Genomic DNA, 22,563 nt, shown 5'->3' with positions numbered 1-22,563 from the left:
GGATACAGGAGAAGGTCAGCAAAAGGCAAGACATAGGCCGAGGTCAGGAACAGGCGGGCAGCAAGGAACTAAATCAGAAGGCAAGGGAAGACTGAGGTCAGTTAACAGCTGGGCAGCAAGGTACAGGAACACAGGGCAGAGGTAGTGTCAGGATACAGGCTGAGGTCAGGAACAGGCGGGCAGCAAGGAGCTAAATCAGAAGTCAAGGTAGACTGAGGCCAGTTATCAGGAAGGCAGTTCGGTACAGGAACAAAGGGCAGAGCCAGTGTCAGGATACAGGCTGAGGTCAGCAACAGGTGGCAGCAAGGTACAGGAACACAGGGCAGAGGTAGTGTCAGGATACAGGCTGAGGTCAGTAACAGGTGGCAGCAAGGAGCTAAATCAGAAGGCTAGGACAGGTTCTAGCACATCTCCCCTCCGGACGCCGACATGTTGTCTCGGAGTGACTTCCGGATATCGCCGCTCCTGCGCTGTGATTGGCCGGAGCAGTGATGACGTCACTCCGCGCATGTGCACAAAAACGGCTCCTTATGGCAGAAAGTAAAATATATATTTTTTAATTGTCTTTATTTTTTGTTTATGGTGCAAAAAAAAAACACAGAGGTGATCAAATGGCACCAAAATAAATATTTTTTAGGGTACAGCGTCGCACGACCGCGCAATAGTCAATTAAACGAATGCAGTGCCGAATCCCCCAAAATATCTGTTTAGCAGAGCTGTATATGCAGTGCAGATTTTTTCAGAGTTCCACTTTCCGATGGCGAATCGTTACATATTCGCAACATTTTCGCCTTCGCTGCGATTCCTTGTCCTCCCTCCGCGGATCCTCCTGAACCCGTCCCGAGTCCTCGTATCACCGCCGATGAGCCCAATCAGGCGTCGGTCTGCCAGGCCAGCCGGCTCGGCGTTGTCGAACGGGCGGAAAGGAGTCTCGGCGTCTGGAGACAAAAGCGCGACGGTCTTGTTCAATCGCCGCGTCTTTCCCGCTGAAGTAAATGTCATTTCTTACGGATCAGGAAACAGAAAATGAAGATAATCGCTACAAATTATCGTATTGGGAAGACGGAGAAATCTTCTTCTTCCCGGAGGAGGCGGGATCCTGGAAACTAACGCCGGCCGCGGACGGCGAGATTCTACGGATTACCTCATTGTCAGGACGTGCGTCCCGAGTACCGCCGTGCCGTACAAATCAGAACGCAACGTTCAATTCTTTTTTGAATTGTTCAAAAATTCTTTTTTTTCTATTTTGAAGGTCAATAAAAAATCAATTTTCAGCAAAAAAATAAATAAATATTTAGTAATAATTTTATGTTGAGTTGTTTTGTTTTTTGTCAGTCAGAGAAGTGTCAGATGTTGGACATTTTTTCACATTTACTCGTTGCAGCCAGCAGGGGGGGATTGCACAGGCTACAGCTTTCCTAAAGATAGTGGGGTAGATTCAGGTACATTTGCGCATTTTTTACGGAGGCGCAGGTCAACGTTTTTTGCCCTGCGCCCCCGCAAATTTTCTGCGCTACCCGCCATTCACGGAGCAGTAGCTCCGTAAATTGCGTGGGCGCTCCGGCAAAATGCCCGGCGTAAGCGCGCGCAATTTAAATGATCCCGTAGGGGGCGGGAATCATTTAAATTAGGCGTGTTCCCGCGCCGAGCGTAGAGCGCATGCTCCGTCGGGAAACTTTCCCGACGTGCATTGCGGCAAATGACGTCGCAAGGACGTCATTTGCTTCAAAGTGAACGTGAATGGCGTCCAGCGGCATTCACGATTCACTTACGCAAACGACGTAAAATTTTTATTTCGCAACGCGGGAACGACGGGTATCCTTAGCATTGGCTGCGCCTACTATTAGCAGGAACAGCCTTACGCTAAACACGCCGTACGCAAACGACGTAAACTGCGTACGCGTACCGTAGTGAATCGGCGTGAGTATGCAATTTGCATACTCTACGCTGACCACTACGGGAACGCCACCTAGCGGCCTGCGTAAGAATGCAGCCTAAGATATGCGGGCATAAGAGCCTTATGCCGCGCATATCTTAGGCTGTAGTCGGCGTAACGAGCTCTCTGAATCAGGAGAAGTCGTTACGCCGGCGCAAGTAAGCAATTGCGCTGCGTAACTATGGTTACGCAGACGCAACTGCTCTCTGAATCCGGGCCAGTTTTACTACTATGCTGTGAATTGACCTGAGATTTTTGCACACACAGAGCTGAGGGACAAAACCCCCCTCTACCAGCAGGAACAGCAGACCCTTCCGGGTTCATCAGTGGCAGGCATGTCCCCTATACTGAATGAAGGGACCCCGACCTTCCTGAGCGATGGGTCCCCGTCTCTTCCCATAACCCGAAAATACACCAATAAGATGTCATCTTCCGAAAACTGCCCCTAATAGGCGGAAAAGTCTTCCGGGGAGGTGTGATTTGTTTGGGGTATAATGTAATGGTGCTGGGGTAATATTTATTACTATCTACTATGATGTCACCGCTCTCTAGTGATTGGATAGGCTGCATTCTCAGTGATGTCACCGCTCTCTAGTGATTGGATAGGCTGCATTCTCAGTGATGTCACCGCTCTCTAGTGATTGGATAGGCTGCATTCTCAGTGATGTCACCGCTCTCTAGTGATTGGATAGGCTGCATTCTCAGTGATGTCACCGCTCTCTAGTGATTGGATAGGCTGCACTCTCAGTGATGTCACCGCTCTCTAGTGATTGGATAGGCTGCATTCTCAGTGATGTCACCGCTCTCTAGTGATTGGATAGGCTGCATTCTCAGTGATGTCACCGCTCTCTAGTGATTGGATAGGCTGCATTCTCAGTGATGTCACCGCTCTCTAGTGATTGGATAGGCTGCATTCTCAGTGATGTCACCGCTCTCTAGTGATTGGATAGGCTGCACTCTCAGTGATGTCACCGCTCTCTAGTGATTGGATAGGCTGCATTCTCAGTGATGTCATCGCTCTCTAGTGATTGGATAGGCTGCATTCTCAGTGATGTCACCGCTCTCTAGTGATTGGATAGGCTGCATTCTCAGTGATGTCACCGCTCTCTAGTGATAGGATAGGCTGCACTCTCAGTGATGTCACCGCTCTCTAGTGATTGGATAGGCTGCATTCTCAGTGATGTCATCGCTCTCTAGTGATTGGATAGGCTGCATTCTCAGTGATGTCACCGCTCTCTAGTGATTGGATAGGCTGCATTCTCAGTGATGTCACCGCTCTCTAGTGATTGGATAGGCTGCATTCTCAGTGATGTCACCGCTCTCTAGTGATTGGATAGGCTGCATTCTCAGTGATGTCACCGCTCTCTAGTGATTGGATAGGCTGCATTCTCAGTGATGTCACCGCTCTCTAGTGATTGGATAGGCTGCACTCTCAGTGATGTCACCGCTCTCTAGTGATTGGATAGGCTGCATTCTCAGTGATGTCATCGCTCTCTAGTGATTGGATAGGCTGCATTCTCAGTGATGTCACCGCTCTCTAGTGATTGGATAGGCTGCATTCTCAGTGATGTCACCGCTCTCTAGTGATAGGATAGGCTGCACTCTCAGTGATGTCACCGCTCTCTAGTGATTGGATAGGCTGCATTCTCAGTGATGTCACCGCTCTCTAGTGATTGGATAGGCTGCATTCTCAGTGATGTCACCGCTCTCTAGTGATTGGATAGGCTGCATTCTCAGTGATGTCACCGCTCTCTAGTGATTGGATAGGCTGCATTCTCAGTGATGTCACCGCTCTCTAGTGATTGGATAGGCTGCATTCTCAGTGATGTCACCGCTCTCTAGTGATTGGATAGGCTGCATTCTCAGTGATGTCACCGCTCTCTAGTGATTGGATAGGCTGCACTCTCAGTGATGTCACCGCTCTCTAGTGATTGGATAGGCTGCATTCTCAGTGATGTCATCGCTCTCTAGTGATTGGATAGGCTGCATTCTCAGTGATGTCACCGCTCTCTAGTGATTGGATAGGCTGCATTCTCAGTGATGTCACCGCTCTCTAGTGATAGGATAGGCTGCACTCTCAGTGATGTCACCGCTCTCTAGTGATTGGATAGGCTGCATTCTCAGTGATGTCATCGCTCTCTAGTGATTGGATAGGCTGCATTCTCAGTGATGTCACCGCTCTCTAGTGATTGGATAGGCTGCATTCTCAGTGATGTCACCGCTCTCTAGTGATTGGATAGGCTGCATTCTCAGTGATGTCACCGCTCTCTAGTGATTGGATAGGCTGCATTCTCAGTGATGTCACTGCTCTCTAGTGATTGGATAGGCTGCATTCTCAGTGATGTCACCGCTCTCTAGTGATTGGATAGGCTGCATTCTCAGTGATGTCATCGCTCTCTAGTGATTGGATAGGCTGCATTCTCAGTGATGTCACCGCTCTCTAGTGATTGGATAGGCTGCATTCTCAGTGATGTCACTGCTCTCTAGTGATTGGATAGGCTGCATTCTCAGTGATGTCACCGCTCTCTAGTGATTGGATAGGCTGCATTCTCAGTGATGTCACCGCTCTCTAGTGATTGAATAGGCTGCACTCTCAGTGATGTCACCGCTCTCTAGTGATTGGATAGGCTGCATTCTCAGTGATGTCACCGCTCTCTAGTGATTGGATAGGCTGCATTCTCAGTGATGTCACCGCTCTCTAGTGATTGAATAGGCTGCACTCTCAGTGATGTCACCGCTCTCTAGTGATTGGATAGGCTGCATTCTCAGTGATGTCACCGCTCTCTAGTGATTGGATAGGCTGCATTCTCAGTGATGTCACCGCTCTCTAGTGATTGGATAGGCTGCATTCTCAGTGATGTCACCGCTCTCTAGTGATTGGATAGGCTGCATTCTCAGTGATGTCACCGCTCTCTAGTGATTGGATAGGCTGCATTCTCAGTGATGTCATCGCTCTCTAGTGATTGGATGGGCTGCATTCTCAGTGATGTCACCGCTCTCTAGTGATTGGATAGGCTGCATCCTCAGTGATGTCACCGCTCTCTAGTGATTGGATAGGCTGCATTCTCAGTGATGTCACCGCTCTCTAGTGAATGGATAGGCTGCATTCTCGGTGATGTCACCGCTCTAGAGATTGGATAGGCTGCATCCTCAGTGATGTCACCGCTCTCTAGTGATTGGATAGGCTGCATTCTCAGTGATGTCATCGCTCTCTAGTGATTGGATAGGCTGCATTCTCAGTGATGTCACCGCTCTCTAGTGATTGGATAGGCTGCATTCTCAGTGATGTCACCGCTCTCTAGTGATTGGATAGGCTGCATTCTCAGTGATGTCACCGCTCTCTAGTGATTGGATAGGCTGCATTCTCAGTGATGTCACCGCTCTCTAGTGATTGGATAGGCTGCATTCTCAGTGATGTCATCGCTCTCTAGTGATTGGATAGGCTGCATTCTCAGTGATGTCACCGCTCTCTAGTGATTGGATAGGCTGCATTCTCAGTGATGTCACCACTCTCTAGTGATTGGATAGGCTGCATTCTCAGTGATGTCACCGCTCTCTAGTGATTGGATAGGCTGCATTCTCAGTGATGTCATCGCTCTCTAGTGATTGGATAGGCTGCATGTTCCGAATTGTACCGCCCACAAGATGGCTGCCTCTGTAAATGTCAGGTTCCCTTTAAAGCTGAGTGTTGTGAAGGATTATCCTCGTCTAGCAGCGTTGGCTCGGCGGGGCCCCGCAGTGTGTTGCTGTATAGATAAAATCTTTGGCGTTCCCAGCAGAGGTTTTAACAAATGATGGAGTATTACGTTACGATTGATCACAGGATCCTTTGACCTAACATCAATACTATGGGGGGGTCTCTAATATTTCCAGGCCGGAGTGTGTGCCTGCATTTTACCGGATTAGTGCAATAGGTGCGTTGCCAGATCTAGGTCACCCGTAGCGTGCCGACTGATTGCTTTTTTCTCAGGCCGGCACTGCAAGGAAGGTAAAACAGCGATCGATCGGGTAGCAGCGAAGGGGGGGGGCATGACGGCTGCCGACGGTCTTGGTACAACAGACAGAAAATGATAAACTTCCTCTCTTTCTGTTTTCTCTTCCACAGATAAACGTGTAAACTCGCTGCGGATCCCAGTGGCCGGAGAAGAAGCGTTCAAACCCACCGAACGAGGATGAGGTTGCTATGGAAACTGCTGGCGTTTCGCTGGTTCGTGTGTCTGGCAGGTAAGGTATCCATTCACAGTTCATGGTATTAAAAATACTTCTTGCCGTGCTTCTGGGAATTCAGGTCCCACTTTGGGGGCCAATTAGGAAGCTCGTAGGCTCTCCGGCTCGGCTTCTGCTGACATGTGCCTGACGGCCTCAGATTCTGCAGCGAGCAAAAGGCGAGGAGTTGGGCTGCGCATCTGGCGCTTCTTTGCCCGCAATGTGTGTTTTTATATCTGTGGCATTATCCGGCTGCCCTTGGTGTCAGCTTTGTTGTCTGAAGACCTTTATTTCTTAGCGTGGAGGCATTCGGGTCACCAGAAGCTCGTGACCTAGATGAGGTTCTATGAGCCTCAAACCTTCAGCCCATCACCAGCTCTGGATGAGTTCATGTGGCCCGATCTTTGATGACTCAGCTGTCCATTATCCGTGTCTTGGCTTTTGGCACTGGATGCTCAGTGCAGTAATTCTCGGCACAGGGGGTTTTTTTTAGTGGTGAAACAAGAAAAATTCAAATATGTTTCCTCAATGTACCGAACATCTGATTTATCTCTGATGGCTTAGGAGGCCTTAACACTTAAACTTTCCCAAAACCCAACACTTAACCCTTCCCGAAACCCAACATTTAACCCTCCCTGAAACCCAACACCAAATGTGTCCCCCCCCCTGAATTCCAACACTTAACCCTTCCCGAAACCCAACACTTAACCCCCTGAAATCCAACATTTAACCCATCCCGAAACCCAACACTTAACCCCCTGAAATCCAACATTTAACCCTCCCTGAAACCCAACACCTAACCCCCCCCCCCCCCCGAAATCCAACACTTAACCCTTCCCGAAACCCAACATTTAACCCTCCCTGAAACCCAACACCTAACCCCCCCCCCCCCGAAATCCAACATTTAACCCTTCCTGAAACCCAACACTTAACCCTTCCCGAAACCCAACATTTAACCCTCCCCGCAACCCAACACCCAACCCCCCCCCCCCCCCGAAATCCAACATTTAACCCTTCCTGAAACCCAACACTTAACCCTTCCCGAAACCCAACATTTAACCCTCCCTGAAACCCAACACCTAACGTGTTCCCCCTAAATCCAGCACTTAACCCTTCCTGAAACCCAACACTTAACTCTTCCCAAAATCCAACATTTAACCCTCCCCCAAATCCAACATTTAACTCTTCCAGAAACCAAACACTTAACCCTTCCCAAAAACCAACATTTAACCCTCCCCGAAACCCAACACTTAACCCTTCCCAAAATCCAACATTTAACCCTTCCCCAAATCCAACATTTAACCCTTCCAGAAACCCAACACTTAACTGTTCCTGAAACATAACACTTAACCCTTCCTGAAATCCAAAGGTTAATCCACTTCCAAAGCCAACACTTAATTCTCCCTCAAATCCAACATTCAGCTCTCCCCAAACCCCAACATTTAACACTCTCTGAAATCCAAAACGTAACTCTTCCTGAAATCCAACATTTAACTCTCTCTGAAACTCCACACTTAACCCTCTCAAAAATCTGTCACTCAACCCTCCATGAAATCTCACTATAATCCAAAGGTTAACCCTCCTCTCCAAAACCCAACATTTAATTCTCCCTGAAATCCAACACTTAGCTCTCCCCAAAAGCCAACTTTTAACCCTCTTGGAAACCCAACACTTAACCCTCCCCGAAACCCAACATTTAACCATCTCTGAAACCCAACACTTAACCCTTCCTGAAATCCAAATCCCCCTGAAATTCAACACTTAACTCTCCCCAGAACCCAATATTTAACATTCTTAGAAACCCAACATTTAACCCTCTTGGAGATCCAACACTTAATCCTCCTTGAAACCCAACTACTCCCCCCCCCCCCCAAATCCAACACTTAATCCCCCAAAACCCAACAATTAACCCTTACCAGAGCCCAAAACGTAACCTTGGCCTCACCAAATATGTTGACGGCACTTGGCCTCACCAAATATGTTGATGGTACTTGGCTTCACCAAATATGTTGACTGTACTTGGCCTCACCAAATATGTTGATGGTACTTGGCTTCACCAAATATGTTGACTGTACTTGGCTTCACCAAATATGTTGACTGTACTTGGCTTCACCAAATATGTTGACTGTGCTTGGCTTCACCAAATATGTTGACTGTACTTGGCCTCACCAAATATGTTGATGGAACTTGGCCTCACCAAATATGTTGATGGAACTTGGCCTCACCAAATATGTTGATGGAACTTGGCCTCACCAAATATGTTGACGTACTTGGCTTCACCAAATATGTTGATGGTACTTGGCTTCACCAGATATGTTGATGGTACTTGGCCTCACTAAATATGTTGATGGTACTTGGCCTCACCAAACATGCTGAGATATTGGGTCTCACCAAATGTATTGCTAGTACTTAACCTTGCCAAATATGTTGTGACACACGTGAACTTGCTCAATACGTTTACTCTACTTGGCCTCACTAAATGTGTTGGCAGTTCTGTATTTGGCCTTAAAGCATTTGATATTTTTTTGTAAATGAAATATGGTTGAAAAACAGGATTTCAATTGCCAAAACAAGGCCAATGAAAAGAAAATGAATAATATAAAGTACCGGGACACGCCCCAAATTGTTCAATGTATGGAATTCCAGTGAAGGGTCCCGGTAATCCTCCATCATATAGAGACATTGGCCTAGATTCAAGAAGCAATTGCGTCTGCGTAACCATAGTTACGCAGCGTAATTGCTTACTTGCGCCGGCGTTACGAATGCTCCTGATTCAGGCACCTCGTTACGCCGACTGCAGCCTAAGATATGATTGGCATAAGGCTCTTATGCCCGCGTATCTTAGGCTGCATTCTTACGTTGGCCGCTAGAGGGCGTTCCCATTGTGGTCAGCGTATAATATGCAAATTGCATACTAACGCCGATTCACAACGTTGCGCGAGCCCTGCGTACGCAGTTTACGTAGTTTCCGTCCGTCGGGTTTCGCGTAAGGCTGCCCCTTCTAATAGCAGGGGCAGCCAATGTTACGTATACCCGTCGTTCCCGCGTCGCAAAGTTTAAATTTTACGTTGTTTGCGTAAGTGAATCGTGAATGGCGCTGGATGCCATTCACGTTCACTTTGAAGCAAATGACGTCCTTGCAACGTCATTTGCCGCAATGCACGTTGGGAAAGTTTCCTGACGGAGCATGCGCCCTACGCTCGGCGCGGGAACGCGCCTAATTTAAATGATTCCCGCCCCCTACGGGATCATTTAAATTGCGCGCTCTTACGCCGGGCATTTTGCCGGAGCGCCCACGCAATTTACGGAGCTACTGCTCCGTGAATCGAGGGTAGCGCAGATAATTTGCGGGGGAGCAGGGCAAAAACGGTGCCCTGCGCCTACGTAAAAACTGCGCAAATCTTATTGAATCTACCCCAGTGTAGACAATTCGTGCTCTTCCAGTCTTGTGATAACAGGCGCCGTACACAGCTCAGCCATTGAGAACAATGGAATTCATTCTTCAGCTTGATCGCTGTGGCGCTGTGGCGCTGTGGTGTGAACGAAGGCTAAAAAAGGGTATAAAATGTGTCACTTGAACCCTCACAATCAGCCTTAGAAATGGAACTAATAACACTAATAAAATCCAATCCCTCGGATATTGTTTTGTTGCCCTTCATATGGCTGCGATCGATCGATTGATCGAGTCCCGTATATCACTGTCACATCATCAATGCAGGAATTGCATATGTCAGTCATTATGTGACCGTCGCTCTTGGCTGGCACCATTGGCAGGGCGGTAATCTGGAGCTTCCTTAACCCTCAAAGCCAAAAAAACAGACGTATTGACCAACGCTAAGCGCCGTAAATCCGCCGCTAGCAGAAGAATTTGTCGGCAATCACTGAATGTGAAGCTTTATTAAAATGTGTCAGTTACTTTTCATCAGCAGTTACTATCAGAATTAACAGAGTGCACCGGAGGGTGTCGTCGTGTCGCACTTAACTTTCGCAAGTCGTTGGTTCACCCGCGTTTACGCTGTATTACGACTTACAACGCAAAGCAGGTGTCGATCTCATTTTAAAAATGGATGGCGGTGCCCCGAAGCCAACGCAGCGCCCTCACTCCTCCCCATCCTCCATTTCTGCAGATTTCTTTCTTATGTGTCTTTTTTTTTTTATCTCTTTTTATTGTAATTCCTTTGGGTTCATTTTATTTTCATTTCTCATAAGACTGAGCGCACAGAAGCAAAACGCGTTTAGGCCCAGATTCAGGTAGATTGGCATATCTATGCGGCGGCGTAACGTGTCCGATTTACGTTACGCCGCCGTAAGTTTTTCAGGAAAGTGCTTTATTCACAAAGCACTTGCCTGTAAAGTTGCGGCGGCGTAGCGTAAATCACACGGCGGAATTCAAATTCGGCGGGTAGGGAGCGTGTATCATTTAAATGAAGCGCGTCCCCGCGGCGAACGAACTGCGCATGCGCACGTTCCGTAAAATATCCCAGTGTGCATTGCTCCAAATGACGTCATTGGTTTCGACGTGAACGTAAATGACGTCCAGCCCCATTCACGGACGACTTACGCAAACGACGTAACTTTTTAAAATTTAGACGCGGGAACGACGGCCATACTTAACATTGTTGCGCCGCATATAGCAGGGGCAACATTACGCCGGGAAAAGCCTAACGTAAACGTCGTAACTTTACTGCGTCGGCCGCGCGCACGTTCGGGAATTCGCGTATCTAGCTAATCTGCATACTCGACGCGGAAATCGACAGAAGCGCCACCTAGTGGGCAAAAAAAAACTGCAGTTACGATCCGATGGCGTAAGAGACTTTTGAAAATTTTACGTCGTTTGCGTAAGTCGTCCGTGAATGGGGCTGGACGTAATTTACGTTCACGTCAAAACCAATACGTCCTTGCGGCGTACTTTGGAATCAATGCACACTGGGATATGTCCACGGACGGCACATGCGCCGTTCGTGAAAAACGTCAATCACGTCGGGTCACGAGTCATTTACATAAAACACGCCTTCCCCCCTGTTCCACATTTGAATTAGGCGTGCTTAGGCCGGCCCATTTACGCTACGCCGCCGTAACTTAGGAGGCAAGTGCTTTGTGAATACAGCACTTGCCTCTCTGACTTTCGGCGGCGAAGCGTATATGCGATACGCTACACCGCCTCAAACTGCCGCCGCCCTACGTGAATCTAGCCCATTGTTTTTTGTTTGTTTTTTTCGAAATTGTCGCTCTATTTTTGTTTATAGCGCAAAAAAAATAAAAACCGCAGAGGTGATCAAATACCACCAAAAGAAATCTCTATTTGTGAGGGAAAAAAAGGACGCCAATTTTATTTGGGAGCCACGTCGCACGACCGCGCAATTGTCAGTTAAAGCGACGCAAAAAGTGGCCTGGTCTTTGGGCAGGCAAATCTTCCTGGGGCTGAAACGGTTAATAATATTTAATTAATAAACCCCAAATATTTCATGCGACCGTGTTTCGCGTGTGAACCTGTAGTAATTAACGAGTTTCACTCGCCATTATCAGTACAACTGTGAGTGCGAAAAGTGAAAATAAAGTCCAGGTCTGTGACGCACGCTATCGGCACGCCGGTTGTCTAATGCTTGTAAATTGACACTCGGTGTGGGAAAGGTTGCCGACCCCGGCTTCACGCTTTCATCTCACCGCTGCGCCGTTTACCACACGCGTGTTATTTCATTGATTGGTGAGAGATTTCTTATGTAAAAGTCCATTGACAAGGATTACAATGTATCCAATAAGTAAGAAAAGCCGCCAGGATTCTAATCCTCTGATAGATCATACAGACGACAGCGCCTGCGATTCCTCGCATTTCCCAACAAATCCGTTCATTCTGAAAGATTCAAATTAACAAAAACCTGCTTAACAAAATTCGAAAATTCGAAAATGCGAAGATTTGGAAATCCGAAAAACAATAACTAACTAATAATAACTTCACTATTACTAACTATTAAATTAGAAGTATCTCAATTCGTAAATTCGAAAGAATAACCAATAATAATAACTTTTAACCACTTCAGCCCCGGACCATTTCGCTGGCGAAAATACCAGAGCATTTTTTGCAATTCGGCGCTGCGTCGCTTTAACTGACAATTGCGCGGTCGTGCGACGTAGCTGCCAAACAAAATTTACGTCCTTTCTTTCCCACAAATATTCCCCCCACTGACACCAATGATGGGACACTATCCCCCCCCCCACTGACACCAATGATGGGACACTATTCCTCTCACTGACACCAATGATGGGGCACTATTCCTCCCACTGACACCAATGATGGGACACTATTCTTCCCACTGACACCAATGATGGGGCACTATTCCCCCCCACTGACACCAATGATGGGACACTATTCCTCCCCCCCACTGACACCAATGATGGGACACTATTCCTCTCACTGACACCAATGATGGGGCACTATTCCTCCCACTGACACCAATGATGGGACACTATTCTTCCCACTGACACCAATGATGGGACACTATTCCTCCCACTGACACCAATGATGGGGCACTATTCCTCCCACTGACACCAATGATGGGACACTATTCCCCCCCACTGACACCAATGATGGGACACTATTCCTCCCACTGATACCAATGATGGGACACTATTCCTCCCACTGACACCAATGATGGGACACTATTCCCCCCACTGACACCAATGATGGGACACTATTCCTCCCACTGACACCAATGATGGGACACTATTCCTCCCACTGGCACCAATGATGGGACACTATTCCCCCCACTGACACCAATGATGGGACACTATTCCTCCCACTGACACCAATGACGGGACACTATTCCTCCCACTGACACCAATGATGGGACACTATTCCTCCCACTGACACCAATGATGGGAGACTATTCCTCCCACTGATACCAATGATGGGAGACTATTCCTCCCACTGACACCAATGATGGGACACTATTCCTCCCACTGACACCAATGATGGGAGACTATTCCTCCCACTGACACCAATGATGGGACACTATTCCTCCCACTGACCCCAATGATGGGGCACTATTCCTCCCACTGACACCAATGATGGGAGACTATTCCTCCCACTGACACCAATGATGGGACACTATTCCTCCCACTGACACCAATGATGGGAGACTATTCCTCCCACTGACACCAATGATGGGACACTATTCCTCCCACTGACACCAATGATGGGACACTATTCCTTCCACTGACACCAATGATGGGACACTATTCCCCCCACTGATACCAATGATGGGACACTATTCCTCCCACTGACACCAATGATGGGACACTATTCCTCCCACTGACACCAATGATGGGACACTATTCCTCTCACTGACACCAATGATGGGACACTATTCCTCCCACTGACACCAATGATGGGACACTATTCCTCCCACTGACACCAATGATGGGGCACTATTCCTCCCACTGACACCAATGATGGGACACTATTCCTCCCACTGACACCAATGATGGGACACTATTCCTCCCACCGACACCAATGATGGGACACTATTCCTCCCACTGACACCAATGATGGGACACTATTCCTCCACTGACACCAATGATGGGACACTATTCCCCCCCCACTGACACCAATGATGGGACACTATTCCTCCCACTGACACCAATGATGGGACACTATTCCTCCCACTGACACCAATGATGGGACACTATTCCTCCCACTGACACCAATGATGGGACACTATTCCTCCCACTGACACCAATGATGGGACACTATTCCCCCCACTGATACCAATGATGGGGCACTATCCTCAGGAAGGAGAGACGTGTGATAGAAGGCTGAGGATTGGGCGGAGGAGGGGCACCTAAAAGAAATGAAGTTCATTACGGAGTTCCCGTCTTAGTCGGTTATCACATTTCCTTCTCCAGGTATTAAATATAAATCCGCGCCACGTGCAATATTTAGGACGCGGCCGCGCACAGTTCTTGGGGGCCTAATTAATGGCGTCTGATGTAGCGCTCGGCGTGGAATAAGCGCTTTTGTTTATGTCACTGGAGATAACGCCGTTTGATGAATCATTCCCTTTGATCCGCATATTACACGGCGAAGGTTTCAGGTCCGTCCGCCGCGTCTCTGCGAATTTTCCGCGTTCAACTTCAAAGTCCTTCATCGGAAGGTCCAGTAATTACCGAGCGAGGCCGCCGCCCCGGGCTGCCCGCAACTTTGTTATGTCTGTCATGTAATATCTCAACAATCAGATCAAGCTCAGGATATGGAGGCCGAGTGCCTCCGACTTCCCCCGAGACGCATCAGAGCGACCTGCAAACTCTTCCTTATTTATAACTGACCTCCGGCCCCTCCCCCTTCAGTCTTCTATCCTCCCCCATCCCCCCCTCCAGTCTTCTATCCTCCCCCCCATCTCCCTCCAGTCTTCTATCCTCCCCCATCCCCCCTCCAGTCTTCTATCCTCCCCCCATCCCCCCTCCAGTCTTCTATCCTCCCCCCATCCCCCCCTTCAGTCTTCTATCCTCCCCCATCCCCCCTCCAGTCTTCTATCCTCCCCCCATCCCCCCTCCAGTCTTCTATCCTCCCCCCATCCCCCCTTCAGTCTTCTATCCTCCCCCCATCCCCCCTTCAGTCTTCTATCCTCCCCCCATCCTCCCCTCCAGTTTTCTATCCTCCCCCCATCCTCCCCTCCAGTTTTCTATCGTACGGCCTTCCCATAGACACACCCCTAAACCTTGTGAACGGCCTTCCCATAGACACGCCCCTAAACCTTGTGGACGGCCTTCCCATAGACACGCCCCTAAACCTTGTGGACGGCCTTCCCATAGACACACCCCTAAACCTTGTGGACGGCCTTCCCATAGACACACCCCTAAACCTTGTGGACAGCCTTCCCATAGACACACCCCTAAACCTTGTGGACGGCCTTCCCATAGACACGCCCCTAAACCTTGTGGACGGCCTTCCCATAGACACACCCCTAAACCTTGTGGACGGCCTTCCCATAGACACACCCCTAAACCTTGTGGACGGCCTTCCCATAGACACACCCCTAAACCTTGTGGACGGCCTTCCCATAGACACACCCCTAAACCTTGTGGACGGCCTTCCCATAGACACACCCCTAAACCTTGTGGACGGCCTTCCCATAGACACACCCCTAAACCTTGTGGACGGCCTTCCCATAGACACACCCCTAAACCTTGTGGACGGCCTTCCCAGAAGAGGTGAAGGTGTTATAGCTGCAAAGGGCGGAGCCAACTCAATATTGAACCCTCCGGACTAAGACTTGGATGCCATTAGAGGTCATGTGTGTGTAAAGGCCGGCGTCCCAATACTTTTGGTGATATAGTGGATCTATCTATCTATCTAGACAATTCCGTGTTCTCTTGTGTAAAATAATAATATAAATGGACTTTCTTGGTCCTTTTAAATAGAACCAATTAATGTGCGGCGCCCCCTTTGCCCCGGCGCTCGGCTGTAATCATCCTGGATATCATTTAATCAGGAAATGGAGTGCGCCGGCAGGCGAAGGATCGGCTCCATTTTCGGTTATTTTGCACTTCCTGACCTAGAAATATTTTAAAGTGGAGACCCGTCCGGCTTTTAGCGGAATTAATAAGCCACTGAAGGGCCAGGCGAGCGGGCGTCCAAAAATCGCGGTGGGTGATGGGAAATTTATGGAGGATTGGTGTTTAATATCGGCGCCGCCGCTGATTGCCGGGACCGGGCTGCGATGGTTTTCAGGAGAGGGTGACCGTTATGACGGGTTAAATGGCGCTGTACCTTCTGCCCTCTAAGATTTAAAGGCTCTTCATATTTAATGAGCGGGCCGGCGGTTATTGCCAGAATTGGGGGGGGGGGGGATCGAGTGTTTGCCTTTAAATAGCTGATAACGATGGAACGCTTTCTGATTAATTCAATATATTCCTTTTTTATGGGATTAATATTTTGCTGGCGATGGCGGCTTCAAATGTTTAAGAGCGATTCCGGTAAAGTCAATCGGAGAACTCCTGGGGGGAGGGGAATCGGAGGACGGTGACCCTTTCATGCCGCCGGGTCACATTTGCATTATTTAGACACGGTGCCGCCTCCTACTTCTTGACGGGATTCACAGATTAATATTCTAATGACATTGTTAAAGTAAAACCTTTCCGTTGTCATTACATACCTTTATTTTATACCAAATGATGTCATCACTGGGTCTCTGTGCTTCCCTGGGGGCAGGCTAGGGACAATAAGGCTGGGGAGGAAAGCGCTAGAAGATGCTGGACATCCTCCAGCCAGGAAATGAGGAGGGCCACGGTGCTAGGAGATCTGGAACAGGTGTTGGTTGTTGGACTTGCAAAGCTAATGTTGGGAATTGCTCTCCGATCTCCAACACTCTTTTTACCTGAGGAAGCCACCTGGACTGAAACTCTTCAACATTGCAAAACAAGGTTGAATGTGACCAATGACGGCTATCTTTACCAATTACCTGGATAGGTCAGATCCTCCACAGACAAAGTAGTTATGGAGATCTCAGGCATCTATTATCAATACTTAAGGGAGTTGACCGCCACCTACTGGCCGTTGTGTCCTGTCCTGATCCAGTCTATGACTCTGGGTCTTGTGTAGACATGGATCCCAATCCTGCCTCTACGATTATAACTTTGAAGAACTATCTTCATCCTTCTCCTCTTTTCTGATCTTAGTAATGATACAATGTTGGGAATTGTTCTCTGATCTCCAACACTCATTTGACCTGAGGAAGCCACCATGACTGAAACTCTTCAACATTGCAAAACAAGGTTGAATTTGACCAATCACGGCTAACTATACCAATTACCTGAATAGGTCAGACCCTCCACAGACAGAGAAGTTATGGAGACCTTAGGCATCTATTATCAATACTTGAGGGAGTTGACCGCCATCTACTGGCCCCTGTGTCCTCCTATCCTGATCCAGTCAATTAGGTAGATTCAGAAAGAGTTAGGCCGGCTTATCAGTAGATAAGCCGACCTAACTCAGAATCTACGCCGACTTATGTTTAAGTGTATTCTCAAACAGAGATACGCCGTCCTATCTTAGGTTGCAATATTGAGGCTGGCCGCTAGATGGCGCTTCCATTGCGGTTGGCGTAGAATATGTAAATTAGTAGATACGCCGATTTACGAACGTACGCCAGGCCGCCGCAGTACATTTACGCCGTTTCCGTAGGGCAATATCAGGCCTAAAGTTATTCCATCTAATAGATGTAATAGTAATGTTAAAGTATGGCCCCGTTCCCGCTTCGAAATTCGAAATTTTTTACGTTGTTTGCGTAAGTCGTCCGTGAATAGGGATTTACGTTGTTTACGTCCACGTCGAAATCAATAGGCCCGTGCGGCGTACTTAGACGCAATGCACACTGGGAAATGTAGGCGCCCGGCGCATGCGCAGTTGAAAAAAAACGTCAACCACGTCGGGTCAAGCCTCATTACCATTAAACACGCCCCCTCAGACAAATTTGAATTAGGCGCCCTTACGCCCACCCGCTTTAGGCTGCGCCGCCGTAACTTAGCAGGCAAGTACTTTGAGAATAAAGTACTTGCCTTGCTAACTTACGTCGGCGAAGCCTAAACACGCTAAGCTACGCCGCCACAAGTTTACCCCACTCTACCTGAATCTACCTATATGACTATGGGTCTTGTGTAGACATGGATCCCAATCCTGCCTCTGCTATCATAACGTTGAAGAACTATGTTCATCCTTCTCCTCTGATCTTAGTAATGATACAATGTTGGGAATTGTTCTCTGATCTCCAACACTCATTTGACCTGAGGAAGCCACCATGACTGAAACTCTTCAACATTGCAAAACAAGGTTGAATGTGACCAATGACGGCTAACTATACCAATTACCTGAATAAGTAAGACCCTCCACAGACAGAGAAGTTATGGAGATCTTAGGCATCTATTATCAATACTTGAGGGGGTTGACCGCCATCTACTGGCCCCTGTGTCCTCCTGTCCTGATCCAGTCTATGACTCTGGGTTGTGTGTAGACATTGATTCCAATCCTGCCTCTGCTATCATAACATTAAAGAATCCCAGAGGTGGACCGATAAAGACCATTCAAACGATCCATCCAATCAGATATCAGTAGTGGGAAGGTGTGGAATGGGATGAGCGGCAGAACATAAAATGTTCCCCACCACTTCCTTTGTGGTTGGCTCACGATGATGGAAATGGGTCTTGGACAAATCTCCAACCGGAAGAGACGATGTAATTTCTCATCCTTCTCCTCCTCCTATCTTCTCTTAGTAATGATACAATATTGGAAATTGCTGTCAGATCTCCAACACTCATTTGACCTGAGGAAGCCCCCTTGACTGAAACTCTTCAATATTGCAAAACAAGCCCGACTGTCTATGAGTCTATGACCAATGACTGCTAACTATACCATGACCTGGATAGGTGAGACCCTCCACAGAGAGAGCAGTTTGTAATTTATGATATGGAGATCTTAGGCATCTATTATCATTACTTGAGAGGGTTGACCCCTATTTACTGGCCCCAGGGGCGGACTGACAACTCATGGGGCCCCAGGGGAATAGAAGATTATGGGGCCCCCGGGCTTACAGATGGCAGGAGGCAGTGCAGAGGCGGGGCAGCTAAAATCTTGAGATTTTCACATCAAAAGCATGTTGGTAGGGGACATATCAGGGACAGATTTTTACATACTGTCCCTGGTTTTACTGAGCCTGTCAACCCTGATGAGGCCCCTTAGTGACATGGGGCCCTCGGGCAGTGCCGAATGGTCAGTCCACCCCTGACTGGCCCCCATGTCTCTGTGTGATCCAGTCTATGGTTTATGTGTAGACATGGATCCCAGTCCTACCTCTGATATCATAACATTGAGGACATGGAACATCAATCTGTCCAATCAGATTATCTATAGGAAGGTGCGAAATGGGATGAGCGGCAGAACATGTGACATTCCCGATCCCTTCCTCTGGGGATGGCTGGGATTGGTGGAAATGGGTCAAGGACAAAACTACAAGCGGAAGAGACGAAGGGATTTGTCGCCCTTCACTGATCCGATCTTCATAATGATACAATGTTCTGAAAGAGATACGTTGTCCTCGATCACCACAACGATCAACGTCTAATAAAAACAAGAAAAAAGATACATTGTCCTCAAATAATTATCCAATCAGATAGAATTTCTATTAGTGAAGAAGGTGAGAAATGATCTGCGAAGTCCCAGATGTTGTCCCCACCCCCCGTCCATCGGTTTCGACCCTCCGAACATCACGCCGTATGGTGACAGGTGCTCTTTGAAGGGTCGTGTCCCCATTCTCACTGTCAGAACAAATTGCTTCGTAATTAGATTTATATTCCAGATAATCTCATTTGCATATCCAATTAATTCTTACTGTTATAATTTGCTGGGGTGGAATTTATATTAGTGCCTAAAATAAGATTTGAGTTATGGAGGACGAGTGTGAGAAGATCTGATCTGTGATGGCGTCCTTCGATCCCCATTGTCACACCGCGTCACCGGGCTGCGGGGTATGGAGAGACGTGCAGAACGATGGACTAGAATAGGAAAGGGTTAAATCCCTCCCTCTGCCCCTCCTTCAGTCTTGCACAAGTGTACCGGCTCCTCCCCTTCAGCCTTGCACAGGTGTACCGACTCCTCCCCTTCAGTCTTGCACAGGTGTACCGACTCCTCCCCTTCAGTCTTGCACAGGTGTACGGCTCCTCCCCTTCAGCCTTGCACAGGTGTACCGACTCCTCCCCTTCAGTCTTGCACAGGTGTACGGCTCCTCCCCTTCAGCCTTGCACAGGTGCACGGCTCCTCCCCTTCAGTCTTGCACAGGTGTACGGCTCCTCCCCTTCAGTCTTGCACAGGTGTAGCGTCTCCTCCCTTTCAGTCTTGCACAGGTGTACGGCTCCTCCCCTTCAGTCTTGCACAGGTGTACGGCTCCTCCCCTTCAGTCTTGCACAGGTGTACGACTCCTCCCATTCAATCTTGCACAGGTGTACGGCTCCTCCCCTTCAGCCTTGCACAGGTGTACCGACTCCTCCCCATCAGTCTTACACAGGTGTACGGCTCCTCCCCTTCAGCCTTGCACAGGTGTACCGACTCCTCCCCATCAGTCTTGCACAGGTGTACGGCTCCTCCCCTTCAGCCTTGCACAGGTATACCGACTCCTCCCCTTCAGTCTTGCACAGGTGTACGGCTCCTCCCCTTCAGTCTTGCACAGGTGTACGGCTCCTCCCCCTCAATCTTGCACAGGTGTACGGCTCCTCCCATTCAATCTTGCACAGGTGTACGGCTCCTCCCCTTCAGCCTTGCACAGGTATACCGACTCCTCCCCTTGATCTGACCCCTGCCGGCCCCTCACACCAGCCATGATCTGCCCCCTGCCGGCCCCTCCCACCAGCCATGATCTGACCTCTGCTGGCCCCTCCCACCAGCCATGATCTGACCTCTGCTGGTCCCTCCCACCAGCCATGATCTGACCCCTGCTGGCCCCTCCTTCCAGCCATGATCTGCCCCCTGCCGGCCCCTCCCACCAGCCATGATCTGCCAGCCCCTCCTTCCAGCCATGATCTGCCAGCCCCTCCTTCCAGCCATGATCTGCCTGCATTGCATAGAGAAGCACTGAGTGATAAGATATGTGATGGAGACAGAAAGGATTTTCGCATACAATCTCCCCGGAATGTTGAGGGGGGGAGGGGGGGAGAGAAAATATAAGCAGATTAAAGTTCAGCTTTAAGATTTCCTAGTAATTGGAATGAGCAGCATTGCCTTTTCCAGCCGCCCCTCTCCATAAATCTCAGGATTAGATTAGATTTCTCTCTTCTGTCTACATAAATAATTCATTTTCATATAAAATACTTGTCTTCCCTTTGTTCCATCTCCGTGCTGCCGCTCTCCCGCAGCCTCTTCGCAGCCACTTCCTGTCTCCATACACCCCGGTGGCGGCTCCGTGACCTTCCTCAGGTTTCCTGACATCAGCGGCCCGTTCCTGTATATTGTGTGTTACAGTCATTATCAGAAGCCTGTGTGACGGGTGACAACGCAGGAGGACATTTGGGAGGCGGGGACTGAGCGTTGTCACCCAATAACAGGAAGTGCCTGAACAAGGACCTCCATAGAACATAGGACCCTCATGGGAGATGGTGATACCAGTGGGCCTTGTCTGTGTAATGTGTGCTGAAACCTCCACTTGTAGTCACCATTGGAAGCCCATGTGACAGGGTGACAACGTAGAAATGCAGTTGGGAGTCAGAGACAAGGCGTTGTCACCCTATAAAAGGAAGTGTCTGAACACGGACCTCCATGGGAGATGGTGATACTAGTAGGCCTTGTCTCTCTGTGTAATGTGTGTTAAAAACCTCCACTTGTAGCCTTCATCCCTTATGCCAGGGTGACAACGTAGGAGGACATTTGGGAGGCGGGGACTGAGCGTTGTCACCTTAGACCAGGAAGTGCCTGAACAAGGACCTCTATAGAAGATAGGACCTCCATGGGAGATGGTGATACCAGTGGGCCATTTCTGTGTAATGTGGGCTGAAACCTCCACTTGTAGTCACCATTGGAAGCCCATGTGACGGTGACAACATAGGAATGCAGTTGGGAGTCAAGGACTGTGCGTTGTCACCCAATAACAGGAAGTGCCTGAACAAGGACCCTCGTGGCAGATGGTGATGATACTAGTGGTCCTTGTCTGTGTAATGTGTGTTAAAAACCTTGTAGCCTTCATCCCTTATGCCAGAGTGACAACTTGGAGGACATTTGGGAGGCGGGGACTGAGCGTTGTCACCCTAGACCAGGAAGTGCCTGAACACGGACCTCCATGGGAGATGGTGATACCAGTGGGCCATGTCTGTCTAATGTGTGCTGAAACCTCCACTTGTAGTCACCATTGGAAGCCCGTGTGACGGTGACAACGCAGGAATGCATTTGGGGGTCTGAGATTTTTTCCTGAACGGGTTTGGAACTTTCTTTTTAGTCTTGCAAGCAAACAGCCACGCCTTTGAAAAGTAATTCATGATTGGATCGATTTTCAGAGGCATTTGACCGTCACAGAGGAGGTGACGTCACGTGGTTGCGCGGGGGGGGGGGGCATTTGTGTTGCCTTGAATGGATTGCACTGGGGGGGGGGCATTTGTGTTGCCTTGAATGGATTGCACTGGGGGGGGGCATTTGTGTTGCCTTGAATGGATTGCACTGGGGGGGGGCATTTGTGTTGCCTTGAATGGATTGCACTGGGGGGGGGGGGCATTTGTGTTGCCTTGAATGGATTGCACTGGGGGGGGGGCATTTGTGTTGCCTTGAATGGATTGCACTGGGGGGGGGGCATTTGTGTTGCCTTGAATGGATTGCACTGGGGGGGGGCATTTGTGTTGCCTTAAATGGATTGCACTGGGGGGGGGGGCATTTGTGTTGCCTTGAATGGATTGCA

At 48.9% G+C, this 22,563-nt stretch overlaps 1 protein-coding gene across 3 annotated transcripts in view; it reads left to right on the top strand.

Moving 5' to 3' along the window:
* Positions 1-22,563, top strand: part of CNTN4 (contactin 4) — a 221,745-nt gene that overhangs the window by 124,801 nt on the left and 74,381 nt on the right. For all 3 annotated transcript variants that reach the window (XM_040358652.1, XM_040358653.1, XM_040358651.1), the window contains exon 2: positions 6,042-6,160. In XM_040358652.1, the coding sequence (XP_040214586.1) occupies positions 6,109-6,160 (52 nt within the window). In that variant the 5' untranslated portion in view covers positions 6,042-6,108. The remainder of the gene's footprint in view (positions 1-6,041; positions 6,161-22,563) is intronic.

Source organism: Rana temporaria, chromosome 7, assembly GCF_905171775.1.
Source record: "Rana temporaria chromosome 7, aRanTem1.1, whole genome shotgun sequence".
Lineage (NCBI taxonomy): Eukaryota > Metazoa > Chordata > Amphibia > Anura > Ranidae > Rana > Rana temporaria.
This window is presented reverse-complemented; position numbering and strand designations above follow the sequence as displayed.